Genomic DNA, 20,749 nt, shown 5'->3' with positions numbered 1-20,749 from the left:
GCCATCTTTGAGCCGATTGTCTAGATAATGTGGGATCCTCAACGTCTCACAACCCTATAGGCCTTCACGGCCAGGTAGAGGGATAGCTTTACTTTTTACTTTTACCTGGAATATTCATGGGGGTAAAAGCTAACAACCTCGCCGTCATCTGTGAGCCGATTATCTAGAAAATGTGGGAGCCTCGACGTCTCAAATCCGTATCGGCCTCCATGGCCGCTTACAGAGATGGAGCTACATTTTTTATACAAATGAGTTTCAATAACGATTGTTTAGCGTGAGTTAATTTGAGTACGAATAGGTCTGTTATAACACCTTACTTTGTAACTATAGAATTCCTAATGGTACAGAATGCTAGAACATTAAACGATCAAACTAGTCATCTAAAAAGGCACATTAAATGATCAAACCAATCACATAAAAAGGAATTTTCGCAGGAATTTTCCTTGTACTTCGATATGAGAGGTTGCTTTTCTGCATACACTGAAAAGATCGATCTTTGGTAAACCGCGTAGAACGTGTAGAAGCTGGAGCGAAGTCGTATTCGGTCGTATTGGTCATATTAGTGGTGTACTACAGTGTGATAGGATGCGTTGTATAACAGTGTCAATACAGAACATCAAACATAAATTTAAAACAATTTTATTACCATATTGTATGAACAGAATGATACAAATCTAGCTTTATTTTAGTGTTGCAAGTATAATTCTTGGACTCTCTGATCATATGCAGCTTCAATTCACTCAGACTGCACTGTGAGATGTAAGAAGGATGGTTTTGGGCTCATAGCTTCAATGTCTTTAGAAACATAAAATGGAAAGTAAACTATAATAAATATCCAAACACACTGACAACAAGCAAGCAGGCTCAAACAGTAATGCCTCTGTACAGATGATGTTCAGTTCAGATCTCTCCTGGTTTTCAGTTCACTGATCACAGGGCAAAAAAGACAATGCTGTCCCAGTGCTTAACTAATTAATTAATCACTATGCCAAGAAGATGTATGGGAGAATGGATGTACATATTCATGTATTCTTATTGGACCCTTAAATACACTATAAATAAAATCAAGGAAACAAATTATAAATGTCATGAACCTCAAGCTTAGAGGAGATAAGTTACAAATTTTATATTATCACCTGCCATAAGAGTAGCAAAAGAAAGAGCTAAGTGTTTCATTGTGTGGAAAACATTTAAATTTGAACATCTGAACTGAATGCTGATTGGTTACTCAGTTGTAATATAAAGACTATTGCAATAAAGTAATTAGAAGTTATCAGTTAAAGGTAAAGTTGTCCCTGTGCTTAACTAATTAAACACTGTGCCATGAAGGCATATAGGGGAGTGGATGTATAGATCCCACATTTCCGTTAACAGATCAAAAATATAAAAATAGTTTCTTTCAAAATTCTGTCAACCAGAAAATAAATAGCTTTAATGAAGTACTTCCAAGATAGTTTTAGTTCTATATGTAATAATACAAAGGCTGTCATGAATGCAACAATTTATTTGGTTGTAGTTCTTTGTCTTTTCTTCCTCTACACTTCATCTTTCAGCCGTAACTGGCCATCATCAGGTGTATTTTTCACTACGTAGCTGTCACACTGCACACAATCCAAAATCTAAAACACCAGCCTGTCAGTTTTGTTTAAAATCTCGCCAACATATGCTCATTAATTTGATTTTAGAATTCCAGTTTAAAATTGAAAATGTTTTAATTTAAAATTCAAAATTTAAAGTTTTAAATCACAGGGATACCTGCTCTGTGTCTACATGTGCTGCAGCGGCCATTTCTTGTTTTCAGCACCGTTCATGTATTACCTGTAATACACCAATATTTGTATTACTATCCTATGTTCCTACGTTATTCTTATACGTAACTGACAGTCTGGTGTTTTAGATTTTGGATTGTGTGCAGTGTGACAGCTACGTAGTGAAAAATACACCTGATGATGGCCAGTTACGGCTGAAAGATGAAGTGTAGAGGAAGAAAAGACAAAGAACTACAACCAAATAAATTGTTGCATTCATGACAGCCTTTGTATTATTACATATAGAACTAAAACTATCTTGGAAGTACTTCATTAAAGCTATTTATTTTCTGGTTGACAGAATTTTGAAAGAAACTATTTTTATATTTTTGATCTGTTAACGGAAATGTGGGATCTATACATCCACTCCCCTATATGCCTTCATGGCACAGTGTTTAATTAGTTAAGCACAGGGACAACTTTACCTTTAACTGATAACTTCTAATTACTTTATTGCAATAGTCTTTATATTACAACTGAGTAACCAATCAGCATTCAGTTCAGATGTTCAAATTTAAATGTTTTCCACACAATGAAACACTTAGCTCTTTCTTTTGCTACTCTTATGGCAGGTGATAATATAAAATTTGTAACTTATCTCCTCTAAGCTTGAGGTTCATGACATTTATAATTTGTTTCCTTGATTTTATTTATAGTGTATTTAAGGGTCCAATAAGAATACATGGATATGTACATCCATTCTCCCATACATCTTCTTGGCATAGTGATTAATTAATTAGTTAAGCACTGGGACAGCATTGTCTTTTTTGCCCTGTGATCAGTGAACTGAAAACCAGGAGAGATCTGAACTGAACATCATCTGTACAGAGGCATTACTGTTTGAGCCTGCTTGCTTGTTGTCAGTGTGTTTGGATATTTATTATAGTTTACTTTCCATTTTATGTTTCTAAAGACATTGAAGCTATGAGCCCAAAACCATCCTTCTTACATCTCACAGTGCAGTCTGAGTGAATTGAAGCTGCATATGATCAGAGAGTCCAAGAATTATACTTGCAACACTAAAATAAAGCTAGATTTGTATCATTCTGTTCATACAATATGGTAATAAAATTGTTTTAAATTTATGTTTGATGTTCTGTATTGACACTGTTATACTCCATTTGCTATTGGAATATGGGTGCTTCATCTTCAGTTAATGACGTAGAACATTACATAATCATTAGACTGTTACTAGTTTTCATTCTTAACATACTTCCAGTATTCATATGCTGGTGGAATATTCAGACAAATTTACACAAAACTTCTCTTTCATAAGGTTGCATACTCAAGGTATTATGTACCCTGGTTCATAGATTAGATGGGCTATATCTTCAGATTGGTTAAATATTCTTTGTAAATTTTCCCCTTTGTTTTGTTAAGTTGGGCATGTGGTAGTATAGTTGGTTGAAGCACTATGCTACAAACCGGAAGGTTGCAGGTTAGATTCCCAATGAGGTCATTGGACTTTTCAATTGACCTAATCCTTCAAACCTCACTATGGCTCTGGGGTTGACTCAGCCACTAACAGAAATGAGTACCAATGATCTTCCTAGGGGTAAAGGGCGGCCTTCACATAAGGCGGGCAGTCTCGCCACCATCTGTGTGCTGATTGTCTAGAAAATGTGGGAGCCTCAACATTGCACAACCCTGTGGGTCTCCATGGCCTGTTACAAGGATAACTTTACCTTTACTTTGTTGTTAAGTTGTTTGGTGCAGGGGGATTAGAAATCAAAATGGACACTACAGTAAGTCTGAATGGTAAATGTATGAATATAGTAACAGAGTAACATGTGTCTGTTTTTTTTACTTTAAAACCTTAGTATTTGCTAGAAGGGAAAAGGAAAAGCACAGAGAAGTTGGCCAGGAACTTAGTTTTGAGATTCAGCACAGATTCACTCTGAATTTGATGTTAACTGTTATTGCAAAGCTAACTCAATGAATGAGGTTTCTTAGGATTTCTGATAACTGTCTTTAAAAAATTATCGATTAGGTACCATAATTATTTGTATTTTCCTGTCCCTGAGAATAGGAAGTTGATGCACACATCAGGATCTTAAGTCCCAGAATACGTGACTGAATAATGATAAGTGACAAATAAAAAGCAGATTCCAGAATAGAATATACATACAGGGGGTGGACAAAAAATTGAAACACTAAGAAATTGAGTACTACTCCAGGATGTTAGCAAACACTTATTTACACTGGAAAGGATTATAACTCAGTTGCTGCATAGCGTAGATACATATAAAAGCATAATTTTGAATGAAAGGAAACCAACTCAATTGCTGCTAAGATACGTTCTATTCAGAATTTATTTATATAAGCTAACATTCTTCTTATCGCTTTACCCAGTCCTCTCTCTTTCCACTAACATGGCAATATGAAAATGCAGACTAGTGAGCATGCTCAGATCTGGAAATACTATTCATAGTTCAGCCAACTGGATGTACTGTGATGTGTCAGTCCAATTATAAATTTATCTGATTCAGGCTTGTACAATTTTTCTTCATTTGTAATTAAATGTAATGTGTATGTTATAGACAAGGCATTGAATCTGCTTGTATTATAGAAATTTCTGATACCTCTTTCTGTTTTCAGAAAGCATCATGGCTTATGAAAGAGTTTATCTGTTACCTCTGGCCATATTTGTTATTTTCCCATGCACATTTTTAGGAACGTGAGTATGATTATATAAAATGTTACAGTGTAAAAATTGCCAAAAGTATCCTGTCTTAGTTTCATGTGACCCCTTATTGTAAGTAGGAATTCAAATACTGACATGACACAATATGTGTACATACTTAGAGCATGCAAACTTTTGAAGCTCAGTTACAGACTTTATAGGTGCCTTCCGCATTAACGCTGAGTTATGCTTGTCTGCGGCAATGATTTCAATAAATATTCCACCATCTGCACTGGCACTGTAGACCATTTTGCAGTAGTACTTTAAAATTTCAAAGGAAAGTTTAAAAACACCTGTTTCATAAGATTTGGTGGAGGATCCATGACTCCCTCTTCAGGTTCATATTAACATTATAGATACAGATCTGTAGTTTAAGTACTTCCAGAATTTGTTCTAAAATTTAAATACCTAATTTTGTTAATTTTCATATTGTATCTTGTTTAAATTCATTAAAATGTTTCTATGACACTCGAGGTTACAGGGTTTCTGGACTTGTCCCTCTTCCAGTGTTCTAAAGAACACTGAAGAGCACAGCGTTTCAGAAACCGGATCTGTTTCCATACTTAGATGAGGGGATAGGAGACACCTACTCTGTTGGGTCTGTTAGAAAGAGGAATCATGGTCAGAACCCTTTAGAATCTACTTGTTCTGTGTGACCTTTCTTTTTTTATCTTATTTTTTGTGTTTTTCACTAAAGCATTGAAAATGGATTATGGTGGAACAAATTAATTTTATTTCCATGATATTGTGTAAAAAATTACTATTTGAACTGCATTTATCTGCCTTAAGCCCAAAAATTAGAGCATAAGGCAGACACTCCCTGCAGTTTTCCCTATCAAAAGATCCCTTTGAAAGTGCTTCCTTGGAGGGACAAAGATTTTAAGTGTCATTTGATACTATAACATATATTATGGAACATTTCACACAGCTTATTTAGTTACTTTTATTCTACACCATTTTACCGAATTTGTGAAAGAAATAGAACCTAAGTATGTATATGTTGTTGATTTTTGTGATTTAAGTTGCTCATTATTTCCTGTACAAAATGTTTTCATAGTAATGGTGTTTATGTTATAATATTTCCAGATACATAGCTGCAGTGTTGCTAGGTCATGTTGAACCTGATTTTCCGTATATTAGTGATGCAGCTACTTATTCACCAGAGAGTTGTGTCTTTGGTCAACTAATGAATGGTGGGACAGTTTTACGTGAGTTCATGTTAATAAATCTATATACTGAAAATGCAGTAGACTAAACTGTTCAGCTTTCCTGTATGCTAATAAACAGAAAAAATGTTTTCATTGGTACTGAACCCTTGACCATTTCTTTTGTTCTGCTGTTTGTTCAACTGCTTTATTTTCAAGTCACATTAATGTAATGAAATTTAATGTAGAGAGCTCACCACATGTTAGAAGTGGCAGCGTGGGATAAACATAGGTAAACTATGTACCAGGTTTGAAGCAAATTGTTTAAAGTTTGAATGTGCCAGAGTAATGTATTGTATTTTAGAATTTTACCAGAAAACAAAATCATATATTTGACTTACCTAGAACATGGGTGAGCAAATATTTTGGACACAAGTTGGAGCTGAGATTTTGTTATACCTGAACCAATTAATGTCTGTGCAATTTCTCTATTGTGATTGTTGAAATAAAATTTCTCACCAGGCTGGTACCAGTTAAACTTGAGGACCAGATCCAATCTGTAGGTTTTAGAAGTCCACCTGTATTCGTAAATGATATTTTTGTTAGATTTGAGGTTCTCATGATGGTGATTTTGAAATTACTGTCTTCTGGGATGTGACATTGTGTAGTTCTGTAGAAGTCTGCTAATGTTTTGGAGAAATGTACTAGCTTCATCATCAGGATAAAAGAGTAATAAGCCAAGCATAGCAGGAAGCAGAGGCTTACTTGCTATTAGCTTGTTGCTAGCTCGACTTACTCTTTTATCCTGAAGATGGAATCAGTAGAGTTCTCTGTAACATAGTGAACTTCTACCAGACTACACAGTGTCACATTCTAGGAGATCATACTCTTGGTATTTCATTATTCTTGTGTTCTTTTGATATAAGTAATTTATGTCTCTTTAACGTTATGCTTTGAATTGTTTTTCCAGTGGTTATGGTGATCTACATACGTTACAGGCAAATAGATGAATATTATCGGAGCTATGCACTGACATCGGCTGTTATTAAACATAACAAAATTGCATTGTGGACAGGATTTCTGTCCTGTTTTGGACTCAGTCTTGTTGCAAACTTCCAAGAAACAAACGTGATTATTGTTCACCTTACTGGTGCCTTTCTTTGTTTTGGGCTTGGGACTGTATATATCTGGCTCCAAGTAAGTACGTGTATGTGTATTATGTCAATTCTTTGTGTTGTTTATATATAGTGAATGCACTAGCAGCTGCCAAACAAATTCAGGTTTGTAAGTTTTGAGGTTTTCATGGTGATGACTATGAAGAAAGCCGTCTTCTGGGTTTAGGCACCGTGTATTCTTCGTTTTGGCCGACGTTTCGGAGGAACATATCGCCTCCATCTTCAGAGCAGGTGAATGGCCAAAACGAAGAATACACGGCGCCTAAACCCAGAAGACGACTTTCTTCAAATTCAGGTTTGGTTTGTAACTGTCAAATGTAAAGCCCTACTTTACATAAAGCTCAGATCTAATTTATTCATTTTTCTCAGAAACAGGTTACAACAAAAGATTTGTACAACATTAAGTACAGAGCTTATCAAGGTATACAACTTTAATGTGAAATATTTTTCAGTATGGTGAATATTGAACAAAACATAAATGTATATGCAATGGAGCTGACTTCACATTAATTAATTTTTCCCTCTGGTGTTGAGGAAAGTAAATAAAATAGTTACATATTTAAAAATTGGTCAGTTTTGATAATTTAGTCAATCCTGAATAAGTTTTGCTGCGATAATAATGGAAGTTAGTGTAATTCAGTGCACTCATGTATATACGCACATGCACAATTTATGCAGCCCAAAGTATGTTTTATTGGGACATTGATGGCAACCCCCCTCCACACACACAGACTGGCTCATGCACACACTCATGCACGGAAAGAAAGAAGGAAAGAAAGAAAAGAAAGAAGCATTTGTAAGGAGGCTTGGTGATCCTCAGAACCAATCTGAACATGATAACAAAGGAAAGACTATGTGCTCCTGCTGATAATTGAATCTGGATCATCTAGCTCTTGGCCAACCATGTACTGATTGAGCTAAATGTAAAGTAGTTAAAATTGTCCAATCAGAATTAAAACTGAAATGTTTCAGCAGTTTTTTTTAACATTCTCCAATATCAGATTTCTTAAAAGAACTGTCCAGGGGTGCTTGAGTTGTTTCATGCACACAGAAATATGGTTTACAGCACAGAGTGACTGTAACAGGCGCTTTACAAGGTTGCAAATATTCCTAAAAAGCATGTGGATAAGCCACAAACAAGATAATCTGCACATGGATAATCAGGTGTATACTGTATATTTTAACCATTTGAAACCTTAAAGTTATCTGAATAATATTTAAAAATTCACTTCCTACCCTACAGACAACACATGGCATCTCCTTCACAGAGACCAATCATTTAATGCTGTTTGTGAAAATTGTCATGTTTATTCCAAGAATTATAACAAGTCCATAAGTATATTCTGTGTGCAAAATCAAGAGCTGTGTAATGCTAAAGCAGCTGGTACATGTAGTAATCGGTGTTTTTAAGGGGTTTATAAATTGCACAAACAAAAAAGTGTTCACATATTTTCACTGTGACTCACCTTTAGTTTTCCTTTGCAGTTAACTTTACATTGTGTCTGCAGTAGCCTGTCTGTATAGACAGAGGAATACTTTGTATTTTGGTTATGCACTATGTGTCGTTTAGTTCAGAGCCTTCAGTTTGGTTCAGATATAATGATAATACAGGCAGAAGAACTGTATGTATGAAATTGTCTTCACTGTGGCCATAAATAATTTGAATGCATCTTTACATTCACATGTGGTTTTCACAAGTACTTCTCTCTTTTTTAGGCAATATGTTCGTATTACTTACATCCATTAGCAAATGGCATAATTATGGCTCATATGCGAGTTGTATTGGCTATGGTTTGCACTATTTTCTTTATTCTTCTCAGCATAACAGGAGTTATTTCACATCTTGAATTTCATGGTATGTTAATAGAATAGTTACTGAAACATTTCTTCTAATTTATGTCTGCTGAATCACCAGGGAAACTTATCTATTTCCAGCTGTATTTATAGTCCTTTACAGCTTTGCTTTTGTTAATTTGATCACAAATGTGCACCAAGAGGAATATTTTGTCTGTTAATTTGAAATCTGTAATAAATTAATTATTGCATATTTGCACAGAGTACTAGATGGGGAATGAAAATTTGTTTATAACCTCAAAATTGTCATTCATCTTAGGTTCATTTGAGCACTTAATTGTGCACTTGGTCTTTGACTTCCGAACATCTGTACAAACAAATGGCAGAAGAATTTCTTTTCATAAGAAATAATTTACATTTTTCATGGAAGAATGTCAAATGTGCTGGAAATAAATGAGCAGCAGAATGGAGCCCACTGATAAGTATGCTGGGGGAAGCATTTCAAGATTACTGTGTATGCTGACTCCACTCAATGTTTTGACTTGGGGGACGAAGTAGAGATATTGAAGTGAAATTTGTGAAATTAATGTCAAAATACACTTTAATTGACCTAAAAGAAATTAATTTTAAAAGAAGTACAAAGAGAATCAGTATTGGATAAAGTTGCAAAATATTTCAGTCATTTGGATGGATGATTTTGACAGAATTCAAAGAAACAGACTTCTGTAACTATTAGACATTGTAAAACCACATGGAACAAGGATCCAAATGAGACTTTTGAAATGCTGGATCAGCGAGGCCAAAGTGGGTCAGCAATTGGCTTGGCGTTCTGACTGCCAGCAGCAGTAGCAACAGTTTTTTAACGTTAGTCTTCTGTTTAGTTTGGTTGATCAGTAGTTACTGTACTACATTCAGTTTTATTATATGATTAGGGCGTTGTGCAAATACTAGAATTGTTCCATGTGTACTGTGCACTAGAATGTCTTTTATGTACCATGTATTGTTTTGTCTTTCATACGTGTACTATCTTGTTTTTACTATTTGTGCTGACCCTATAATTGACTCTTGTAGCTGCTGAGGGTGTTAAAAATAAAGAATTCAGTTAAATTATTATAATAAATATGTTTATAGGTTTTCTTAAGGAAGAAGAACCGACAGAGTTGGAAAAAAAAATGACATATTAAAGAGCTTCTTAATTTTTTATCTTCATCTTTTTATGCTTAGTGACTAAATGGAGGAAGATGTAGCATGCAGGGTGAAATGAGAACCGCATACAAAGTTTTGATCAGAAAACCTCATGGAAAGACCTTCTGGGATATCTGGGTGTGGATGGGAGGATAATTTTAAAGTGAATCTTCAAGAAATTAATGTGTGGACTAGATTGGTTGGCCCAAAATACCACTGATGGGCTCTTGAGAATGTGGCAGTGAACTCTCAGTGAATATTGAGAAGTTATTGACCAACTGAGCACATATCAACTTTTTTCAAGAGAAACTGTGTAGTATGTAATTGTTACAGTCTTTTAAAAACTGATTGCAAAATCCTGTTTAGAACAACAGCACACTCAATTGAAGGTTCTGTCAAATTTACCCTTCAAAACTGAGGCACAGAGTCAGGCTTCTTTCTGTTTGTTATTTCTACATTCTGTACCTTTTTTTAATGTCATTTATCAGTGTGGAAAATGATGGTCATTGTATTCTTTGACAGGGAAAGACCCACGGAAATGGTATCCTGAAGATGGTGGATGGGAGATGCATGTAGCTAGCACTGTTTCAGAATGGATTGTTGCCACATCATTTTGTGTATTTATTTTGTCTTTTGTTCAAGAGTTTCGAACAATTAACCTTGAAGAACCTCAGGTTTGGAATATTATTAGTTAATCGTACCTATTGTGATGCATATTGCAATTAGTAATTGAAAACTATTGATGTCCTTCTTGTGATTCTTAGAAAGAAAAATTTGGAAATTGAAAATAATAAGATATTTGTCAAAGATGCAATAATGTGAATTTATTATTTCTCCTGGGAAATAATGATTTGATTATGTGAAAGGGGTCTGTAGCCTACGTAACACCACATATTACTGTGAACTGCTACATTCACAGGCTTTCAGACATCCTTCCATAGATACAAAAAGTATATTTATCAGATGTCAAAGTACATCATATTCTAATCCTATACATGTTCTTTGCAGATATTTCTAACCCTTGAAAGAAACAGAACATCCAGTGACAACAGTGAAGCTTCTCCCATTATAGACCAGTCTTCTACTGCAGATGAAGTTAATGTTATTGTTAGTCAAGAGGGTGGTGGTATTATTACCTGACTGAAGATCACAGCCAATCACAATGCAATAACTTCTCACAACTGGAATCAAGATTCAGCAAACCAGCATTCTGTCGTGATCATTGCTTCAAGACGGACACGTTGTGGCCGTGGTTCTCTTTCAGAAATATCTGTAAGTGAAGAGGATGTATTATTAGGATCTGAATATGAGTCTCATACCTGTTTTAATCATCAAGATGAAATGAACAGAGGCAGTGACCAGTTGCCACATTCAGTTGTGATAATTGCCTCAACACCATCATCACCAAGCAATGTAAGAAATGATTTGCATAGTATTACACCATCTAATGCCTCTGCTGGTCAACAGACCAGTGAACTAGTTCCTAGTAAACTCTTATCGCTTTCTTTGTCACTGCTGGTAGCAGCTTTCTTCCAAGCCATTCGATGCCTCACAGAATTTATTGAAGACATGTTTAGGACTCTCCATTGTGAGTTGGATATGGAGTGAATTTGAGTATGCTATTATTATAGTAATTCCATTAAGTACATTTTCTAAGAAAATATTTTTTTGGTCTTTCAGTATGTTAGGGAGAGAAGGTTGTGGTGGAAGGAACCAGATACTGAGCAGTTATCCATGTTTTAATTTGTACTAAGCCTCAATTTGAATTGGCAGAATCTGTGATGTAAAAACATGTTTAAATCATCATCGTCATGATATGTTTGTGAATAGTATTTTTATAAGTATACCATTTTTACTGATAGAGGTATGTATGAAAGGTTACCAGAAACAATGTTGTAAAGAGCTTTCAGTAGTTGCATATCGACCTCAAACATGCTTGTGATTACATTTCATAAAGGATGCAAGTATGTTTTACTCAGAATTAACCATACTTATATAAATGTTATGTTTCTGGACATTATCCATCATCCTGTTTTTATTTAAAACACAGTATTTCGGAGACTGGATTGTGTCTCCATCTTCAGGTAAAATCTACTCAGTTGGGCCAAATCAACAGAGCTAGTCCCTATCTCTGGACACCTGCACCAATATAAGATAGGGTATACAAACCAAGCACGGGACAAACCATCTGAAAGAGTTAAGACAAAACATTAAGAAATTCCACAAGTATGAGGCCTAGAACTGAAGTACTATCAGAAGAGAAGTCATCACTGTAGAGATAAATTCTCTGTATGGTACCAACATAAAAAACACAACATTTTGCTTCTTAATCTACACTCGATGGAGTTGTAGTTTTTTTACTTCTGCTGTGATAATGGGAATCCAAATGGGAGAGATGTCCAAGGTGGGTTGACTGGTCAGATGGTTTGTCAGAGATGTGGGCGGATTCCTTGTATTGTCTGTATGTGACGTTTGGTTCCATCTGCAAGAACTTTGCTCCTTTCTAATATATCCTGTGGGCTTTGTACTCATGTTGGGCTAATTTTGATATTTTAAGCAGACCTTGTGTCAGGTTATATTTGTGCTCCTTGATGTATACTTCTAAAGGTCTGCTTGTTTCACCAATTTAACATCTGCCACAATCACATGTGATATTGTACACACTGCTTCATCTGCTGGCATCTGTAACTGGTCAAGTTTTCGTCAATGTCCTACAGAGTGTATGTTTAGTTTTTAAAATGGTCCTGATATTGAAACTGTTTCCAGTGCATCCAAATTTCTCAGAGATACCCTTAACATATGGGATGACAATGCCCTAGTATGTTTTATATGAAGAAGGATGGTTGCTTCTCGATAGTTTCATTATAGAGTCACGAAATTCTTGTGTGTATTCATTAAGTATCAGATCATGTCTTGCTTTCTTAATTTCATTGTTGAAGGCCTTCTGGCCCTAACACCTGATCTTCGCTCAACTGCAAACTATGAATGACTCCCTGTTCTATGCGATGTAGGTTGTCGGATTTGAAGTGCACATAATGACTTGTATGAGTATGTTTCCGGTACACTTTCAGGGCCAGTTTTTGACCCGTCCTCATGACCAAAATGTCCAAGAATGTAGGGGTATCATCAGCTTCAGCTTCCATTATGAATTTGACAGTAGGTTGAACGCTGTTGAGATGGTGAAAAAATTACTGTAATCTTGCTGCTTCATGTGACCAAAACCATGAAAGTGTCACTGACATCTGAACCATTTTTTTTATTGCTAGTGGGGTGGGACTAAGTCCCTTGTACTGCGGCCACTTCTGGCCTATTGTACTAGCCCCAGATGATAGGTGAGGGTGATTGTGGAGCAATTGGTGGAATGAAGAGTGGCAGGGGAAACTGTACTTGGAAGAAACCTTCCCCAGTGCCACTTTGTCCACCACAAATCCCACATGATGAGACCCGGGATCAAACCCGGGCCGCCGCAGTGGGAAGCCAGCGACTAACCACTTGAACTATGGGACGGCCCATAAAAATATGGAACACTTCACGATGTTGCATGTCATCCTTGCACAGGGGCTATGCTAATCTTCTCTGTATCATTCCAATTTTAGTATATGTATCACTGAAGCGAGTACTCTGGGCCATTTAGCGGGTTTGTAGTCTGCTGCATCAAATGCCATTTCCTCAAACTGTTCCATAAATATATTACTGGCCACCAGAGATGGTGATTTTCCCATTGCTGTACCATTTTTTTGCTGATAAAATTTATCATCCAACTGGAACTACATAGTTGTTAAACAGATGTCCAGCAATCCCATTATGTCTTCAGCTTCTAAAGGTGAGTGTTCTGGGGAAAGAACAATCTGTATTTAGTCATATTTCTTATAAGCTATAAGTCTTCTTCCATTGGTATGTTTGTGAATAGACTGACAGAGTCAAAACTTACAAGGTAGTCTTTGTTTTGAAGGTTGATATCTTGTATAAATTTTATGAATTGTTCTAAGCTATTCCTGAAGAAGTCTAGAGGGCTCAGGACCTTGTGGAGAAAATCTTCTAGGGCATAACAGGGAGAGTCAATAGAGATAACTATTGGTCTAAGAGGAGTGTCAGGTTTGTATATCTTTGGAAATCCATAGGAGTGGGGTGGATGCTGTGGTAAGGAATCAGTTTATATTTCAAGTCAGCGAGAAGGACAGTTTTGTGTTTGGTAAGAAGTTTCTGTGTGGGATCCTTATGTAGAATTTTATAAACCCCTGGTTCTACTAGAATTATGTTGAAATTCAATGGTCCTTCAAAGTAAAATTTAGTTTTACTAGTATTATAGCCCTTAAAATACAACAGGATGCAGAATTTAAAGAAAATAGATTCCTCTCCTTGGTTCATTAACTTCTTTGTTCACTGTCTTTCACTTAAACCAAATTCAGCTCTTGCCTTCTTTCTGATGTCTCAATCAGTATTCTTCCACTTGGTGCCAACTTGTGGTAACTCACACTGGAAATTTTCCGACAGTGCATCCATATGTCTCACACACACACGCACACGCACGCACACAAGCACGTGCGCACGCGCGCACAATCATTTTGTTTCTGAGAGGTTCATTACATACATTTATCCAGGTAGTCTTTCTTCAATTTGCCTGTCATTTTTAATTTTTGTACTAGCTTAATAATGTCTATGTGTGTATGACAGACATCTACATATTTTATTGTGGATGATGATAGTATTTGTGTATAATTTATTTAACTTTATACATGCATGTATACAAAGGGGTTCGTCCAGTAGTTATGGCATTTTATTCGAACAGTTATTTGGCTAGTTGGTGGTCAGCATGCAGTGATCCATGCATTGACATAAATAGGGTTCACTGCACAGTTTTGAACAATGCATATTTGTTGTTGAAAATCACATTAGATAGAAGAAATCTTATGACAGATTTGTTCATGAATTTTATGAGTAGAGTCCAGAATCAGCTTTACCCAACAAACCATATGTGTCAGAATTGTACAAAAAGTAGCATGACACTGGGTCAGTTGCTGATAGGAAGCAACATAAATTAAAGTGTGTGCTGACATCCAAAGAAGATTCAAATTGGGTCCAGGAAAGTTCCTTTGTCAATTTACCAAGAATACAGTGTCTCCAAAGCTTCTGTTCTCTGTGCCACAATAGTCCTAAAGATGTTAAAATAGAAGATATTTGTGGTGCACCATCTTGTGTGACTTCTGTTTGTGGGGAAATTTGAAACAAAGCTTGCAGAAATAACCCATCATTTTGGAAGGCCATATAGTTTGAATTCCAGAATACTGTAGAAATCACAGGTGAACTTCATAATGTGTCAGAATTTATGGTGGTGTGAAATGTGAATTGATGTTGGAGGACACCACTTTTAACAGCCATTGTATGAGGTATGTGAAGTCATACCAATATTTTTTTGGGGAGGGGGGGACCATGGATGGAACCCCTATTTAAATCATGCTGTAACAGTTAATTTTCTTCTCAGGGAGAAACTGAACACCAGCTGACATCTCACACTGTGAACACACTCAAATAATGCTATAAGTAAAGGACTGAACCTCTCTTTATTCTTTTGAATGTGCATTCAGTTCACAGTTGCATAAGCTTTTTTATTTTTGCCTTACGTCTTACACAAAATTCTAATGAAGTGTTATACGTGTAATTCAAATTTAAATCAGGCAAAGTCATTTTAATGATTGGAAAGGTATCAACTGAAAACGTGACTTTTTATCAGCAGCATTCTATCATCAACTGATTTCTTTCAAGCCATATGTAATGACAAAAATAAACAACATAAATTGTGTATAGTACAGCGGAAGGAATCACTGTTTCACACATTTCTATTTATTGTTTGTACATGATGAAATATATCTAGTTCATTACATGTCAGTATAGACTGCCCCATGTTTATTGTCCTTATTGTTATGGCAGTGAAATAGACAAGTCAGTTTGAGTCGTGTATTATTATTATTATTATTATTATTATTATTATTATTATTATTATTATTATTATTGAAGTTTGAAAATGGAGTATTATGTAGTCGAAGTAGCACAGTGTTGAATGGAAAGAAAGTTAAGTCAGTGGGGCATACAGTTTCCAATTCCGTGCTTTTAAAGTTCCATACTCTGGCTGTTATAAACACATAAAGCTGATCTACTACTACTGTTCATGCTGACAGAATTTATTCTCATAAAATATGATTTTTGGAATGTTTGTAGTACAGTCTTGGTTGTGTGTATTGTATCTGGTTTGCAACTTATCTGCACATTTGAAACCCTGCAGAGCACCTATTAAGTTCACTTCATCTGTCTAATTCACAAAATTGAAGAAGAGCTGGTTGGATTTTCATGAAATCTACTCTTGGGCAATTTTATGAGAAAATTATCAATCCATGTAATTTTTATTTAGCTAGAACAATTTCTATGGCCACTTCACCTGACGACTTAACACATGTTTCTGTGCATACCTTGAGTTTAGAATCACTAAAATGTTTTTGAATGAAAGTTGCAGACAAAAATGAAGCATATTTTTTTCAGGACACTTTTTCTAGCACTCTTACAGTTTTCTAGTTAATTAAAAGAATTAGATGCTATGCACACATTTCTGAATTTGCATGAAGTATGTTGGATTATCCAGTTTATCTATTATTCATGCATTTTATCCCTTCATTAGAATGGATAACTAAGAGTGTAATGTATTTTGAGAGAAAAGCTTAAAACTGAATTTTTATCTGTTATCACTTTGAAGACAATTGTTTTCTAAACAGTATTTTGTTACTGCTGAGAAAACAGTTTACACCTGTCTGTTAATATTGTTGTGGAAGATAATTGTTTATTTTAAGAATCTGATGAAATCTATAAGCCAGTATGATGATTTTATTTTGATTTTTTATTAACTTCTCTCAAGCTTCAACAAGCTACACTTACAGTGTCTCAATATTTGAGTGACATTTGTAGGAGAATATTAAATTTATGTGGACAGTGGCAACAGTCTGTCACTCGATGGGATTTGCACTGGTATACAGCAAACTTCAAACCATAAAGTTATGGAACTGGTAGTGAATATGTTAACCTATGTTTCAAATTCCTCCCAGAATAATTCTGGAGTGGCAGCCACATTTTAACCCTCAGTGACTGTATTAATGTTGAGAAAATTAAATACTCGGCCAGATGGACATGTTCATAAAATGCTGTTTAATGTGCTGATAAAATGAAATACTTAACCAAGTGGACCATATTCATGAAATGCTGTTTAATGTTATAAAATATGGATTCTGAACCAGAATGATTAGTATTTTGTTGATATTTTTTTACCTTACAGCTAGTAGTTACAGAGCTATTATTTGAGTATACACAGCACTTACCTTGGTTAGTAAGATAAGACATTATTTGATACTAGTCATTTTTTATGTAATAAATGCAATAAAGTGACATTTCTTGAGCTTCCCAATAATTGTATTCATTTCTTAATATTTTAGACATAAATATTCTAACTTTATTAATAACTGACCCCCAACAAAACAGGCTAATCGGGAGGTAATGCTCTACAGTTGTATTCAGGAAGTGCTTGGTGTGAATTTCACCTGCAACTTCAGCCATCCTGACAGATTTTTCATGGTATTTCTGAATTCCTCCAGGATAATGCTTTAGTTAGGCTATAATTACTTGCTTCCAAATACTTTCCAATTCATCAGTCATCTATCTCCCTACCATCTGATGCTATACAGCTTTTATACTGAAAAAGCATCATTAATTAACCCACAAAAAAAAACTAATGCTATAATCACATTCCCTGAAAAATTGAAGGAGCATGTGGGAGTTTATAACTTGAAACAGTAGTAGGCATAAAACTGAAGCGAAAAGTGAAATAGTATCCAAATCTTTTATTTTTATATTCAAATCTTTCAGTTTATTCATTGTTATAACAGTGTATGTGTATATTCAGAATTTGTGTTAAAGTAGTATTTCTTTCCATGTGTTCTATTCATTTCTAAGAATATAGTGTGCCTAATCCACTTTTCCAGCTAGTGTCAGAAACATAATTTGCTCAGACTAAGCCTTAACTAATGGCAGCGTTCTAAAACAATGAGTTTGGAGTAAACTCATAAACCCTACCTTCTTGTTGCATAGATTTTCAGTCAGATTATCATTATTTATCTTTGTGAAAAACTTGCTAAATTTGACAGATGTAACCTCAATCTTTCACATCACCGTGCTTTATATATTATTGCCATCAAACCAAGAGTTGAAGGATATTTCTCCTCAGCCACCACATTGTCATTTTACAGTATACGAAAGAATTGCCTCACTAAGAGCTGGATGTTATTTTGGTTTCTGTTACCATACACAATATTTCAGGACTACAAAGTGACTGGTACAAAATGTGAGTATCCTTGGAAATTAAGAAGCATGGTGTTATTATTGCCTCCAATAGTATAATGTTCATAGAGAATTTCACCAAAATTGTTCTAATGGTTCAAAGGCTTAAATGGAGGGGGAGATATGTACAGACAGTATAATACCTCAAACGTCTATATACTCGTATTATCTCATACAGAAGAAAAGTAGGCTAAGAATTACTCTAATGATCCTCCTTACATTAATTTTACTTCATTTATATATCATATAGCCCATAAGTTTCAAGAAATGTGTGCCATGTATTTTACAGGGATTTTGTTTACCTTGTGAACTGCAACAGCTCACCATAATTCACATTCTCCTACGCCCTTATAATTAAAATCCGATTTTTCTTTTCATATAAGTAAGGCCCCTGGTGACATTCGTCGCCAGAAATTGTTTGTTTTGTTTTTTTAGTTTGCAACTCCTGGAGTAATTCCGTTGGCATGNCGACAGCAACTAAATTTTTGAGTCAAAATATGATGAAACTAATTGAAATAGACTAAGACAGAAAAACCAGTGAAGTTATATAAAAACTAATACGACAGGTAAAATTTACGAATCCGAGGACTTCTTTAAAATTTAGTTCTCCTATTCGCAATCTGTTACACATCCTAATGAATTAGATCTACGTCTGACTTCAATATGAGTAACAGAGAAAATACAGACCGTATGAAATCATCTGTACCGTTTCCGTTATTAGTCATTCCAGTTATAACACTGGGCTGAACTGCATTCTAGATAAAGGAATGGCGGTAACCTTGAAAAGTACGACTACTGGGTTGCATCGTCGTTTGATTCGGCAGGTGGCGTTAAAATCATTATAATTGTATTCACGGAAGCTTGCTGATAGTTTAAGGCAACAGTTTCTAGCAGTTAATGTACTGTGTTTTTTAGTGGTATTATGCGTTCTTTGCACAATTTGTGTGAAATGAACGTCTCTAGGGATGACCATGACCGGCCGTCCGTATTTTTCAACTCGTCAACCGTTGTCAGATTTTCATGAAATTTAAGATGAATGTTACGCATGCAGAAATCATGCCAAATTGTACTGTTTAATTCTTATAATCACTAATGAAAATGGTACGGCAACAAAACTCGTGAAGTTGGAGCGCTACTACCGAAATGCTGTAACCATGGTAGCCAATAGCAAACATGACAAACGCAGCAGCGGTAGTAAATAAATGTACAATCATTGAAACACTATATTTTGCTGGGAAACCCGTAGTCTACATGTCATTCAAGAGGTTCAAGAGCATTCGAGAGACAGTATGATTCAAATTAGTTTGATCTATGCACGATTCACAGATAATACAATAGAAAGCCATTATTTTAAAATGTAAGTATACATTCTGGGCATTACAAAATTCGAATTATTTAAGGCGAGCCAATAAAAAATAAATATAAAGTATAATAACTACTGTCACTGTTTTCATCCTAGTTACTGGGAAACGGTGGGCGAATGTAGAATGCCAGAATTCAAATGTATATGAAAACCGTGTTCTAATTTTGTCTTATTTTTATAGTATATCTATTTGCTATCAGATCTCTTAAAAAACTCAGTAATTGTGAGATTAATAATTTATATATTAAAAGAAAAAAAAATCTCCCCGGCGGGGAATCGAACCCCGGTCTCCCGCGTGACAGGCGGGGATACTGACCACTATACTACCGAGGAATCTGTAACTAAGGGTGTTGTATTTATAATAGAAAGAAAATTGACATAGTACGGATGCGTTTTATTCGAATTTACAAGTAAAGGTATCCTTGTTACAGGCCGTGGAGGCCCATAGGGTTGTGAGATGTTGAGGTTCCCACATTTTCTAGACAATCGACTCACAGATGGCGGCAAGGTTGTCAGCCTTACGCGCCAGCCGCCCTTTACTCCCAAGAATATTCCTGGTACTCATTTCTGTTAGAGGCTGAGTCGACTCCAGGGCCATAGTGCGGCTGAAAGTATTAGGTCAATTGAAAAAAAAAATCCAATGACCTCATCGGGACTTGAACCCGCGACCTTCCGGCTTGTAGCATAGTGCCTCACCCAACTAAATGTTACTGGGATAAAATATTAGGCTAGTTTCTGAATGAATGGAAAGCCTTTAGGCGCTGTAGTGCTGTTCGTTGTCTCCGTAATATATTCCGAACAAAGAAACAGAATTTCGTATAACTTCTACCATGGCCATAATATTGCCAAGTCACCCCGACATGGACCAGAAGTAATTTTGTAGATGATCCTGAAAATTTGCATCACAATATGAGCGACATACGCTTATATATCACGCACGCACACGCACACAAATAAAGTTATGGCGAGATGAAAGCTTTGAAATTACGCAACTGCGGGTTACCATAGCAACGAACCGTCCTTCGTTAACATGCTGCATGAATGTAAGCTGTGTAGTAAGTAACGAGAAAGTAGTCTGTTGTTTCAGTGCATCATGTCTNTAATTTATATTTCTTAATTGTCAATAGCAACATAGATTTGTGATAATGAAACTATTATTATTATTATTATTATTATTATTATTATTATTATTATTATTATTATTTTATTTTTTTGTTTCC

At 35.4% G+C, this 20,749-nt stretch overlaps 1 protein-coding gene and 2 non-coding genes across 3 annotated transcripts; 1 reads left to right on the top strand and 2 right to left on the bottom strand.

Annotated features, from left to right (window-relative positions):
* Positions 1-253: 253 nt before the first annotated feature.
* LOC111861832 (DNA damage-regulated autophagy modulator protein 2) lies at positions 254-11,811 on the top strand. The gene is made up of 7 exons (XM_023846735.2): positions 254-274; positions 4,407-4,485; positions 5,578-5,699; positions 6,607-6,833; positions 8,528-8,666; positions 10,313-10,464; positions 10,799-11,811. Exons 2-7 carry the CDS (start codon positions 4,415-4,417, stop codon positions 10,928-10,930), a joined length of 843 nt encoding a protein of 280 aa, XP_023702503.1. The 5' UTR covers positions 254-274; positions 4,407-4,414; the 3' UTR covers positions 10,931-11,811.
* Positions 11,812-13,303: 1,492 nt separating this feature from the next.
* LOC111861844 lies at positions 13,304-13,410 on the bottom strand. Its single transcript, XR_002842337.1, has one exon. It is a non-coding gene; the product is annotated as a U6 spliceosomal RNA (small nuclear RNA).
* A 6,380-nt stretch (positions 13,411-19,790) lies between these two features.
* Trnad-guc lies at positions 19,791-19,862 on the bottom strand. Its single transcript has one exon. It is a non-coding gene; the product is annotated as a tRNA-Asp (tRNA).
* Positions 19,863-20,749: the final 887 nt, after the last annotated feature.

Source organism: Cryptotermes secundus, unplaced genomic scaffold (genome assembly GCF_002891405.2).
Source record: "Cryptotermes secundus unplaced genomic scaffold, Csec_1.0 scaffold819, whole genome shotgun sequence".
Classification (NCBI taxonomy): domain Eukaryota; kingdom Metazoa; phylum Arthropoda; class Insecta; order Blattodea; family Kalotermitidae; genus Cryptotermes; species Cryptotermes secundus.
The sequence above is the reverse complement of the archived record's forward strand: the minus strand, read 5'-3'. Positions and strand labels throughout refer to the sequence as shown.

Excerpts from the sequence above, each read along its gene's own strand:
- LOC111861832 (XM_023846735.2), top strand. The coding sequence starts at position 4,415 with ATGGCTTATGAAAGAGTTTATCTGTTACCTCTGGCCATATTTGTTATT. Across the intron at positions 5,700-6,606 it reads GAATGGTGGGACAGTTTTAC|TGGTTATGGTGATCTACATA; the intron begins GTGAGTTCATGT and ends TTGTTTTTCCAG. Across the intron at positions 10,465-10,798 it reads TTAACCTTGAAGAACCTCAG|ATATTTCTAACCCTTGAAAG; the intron begins GTTTGGAATATT and ends TGTTCTTTGCAG.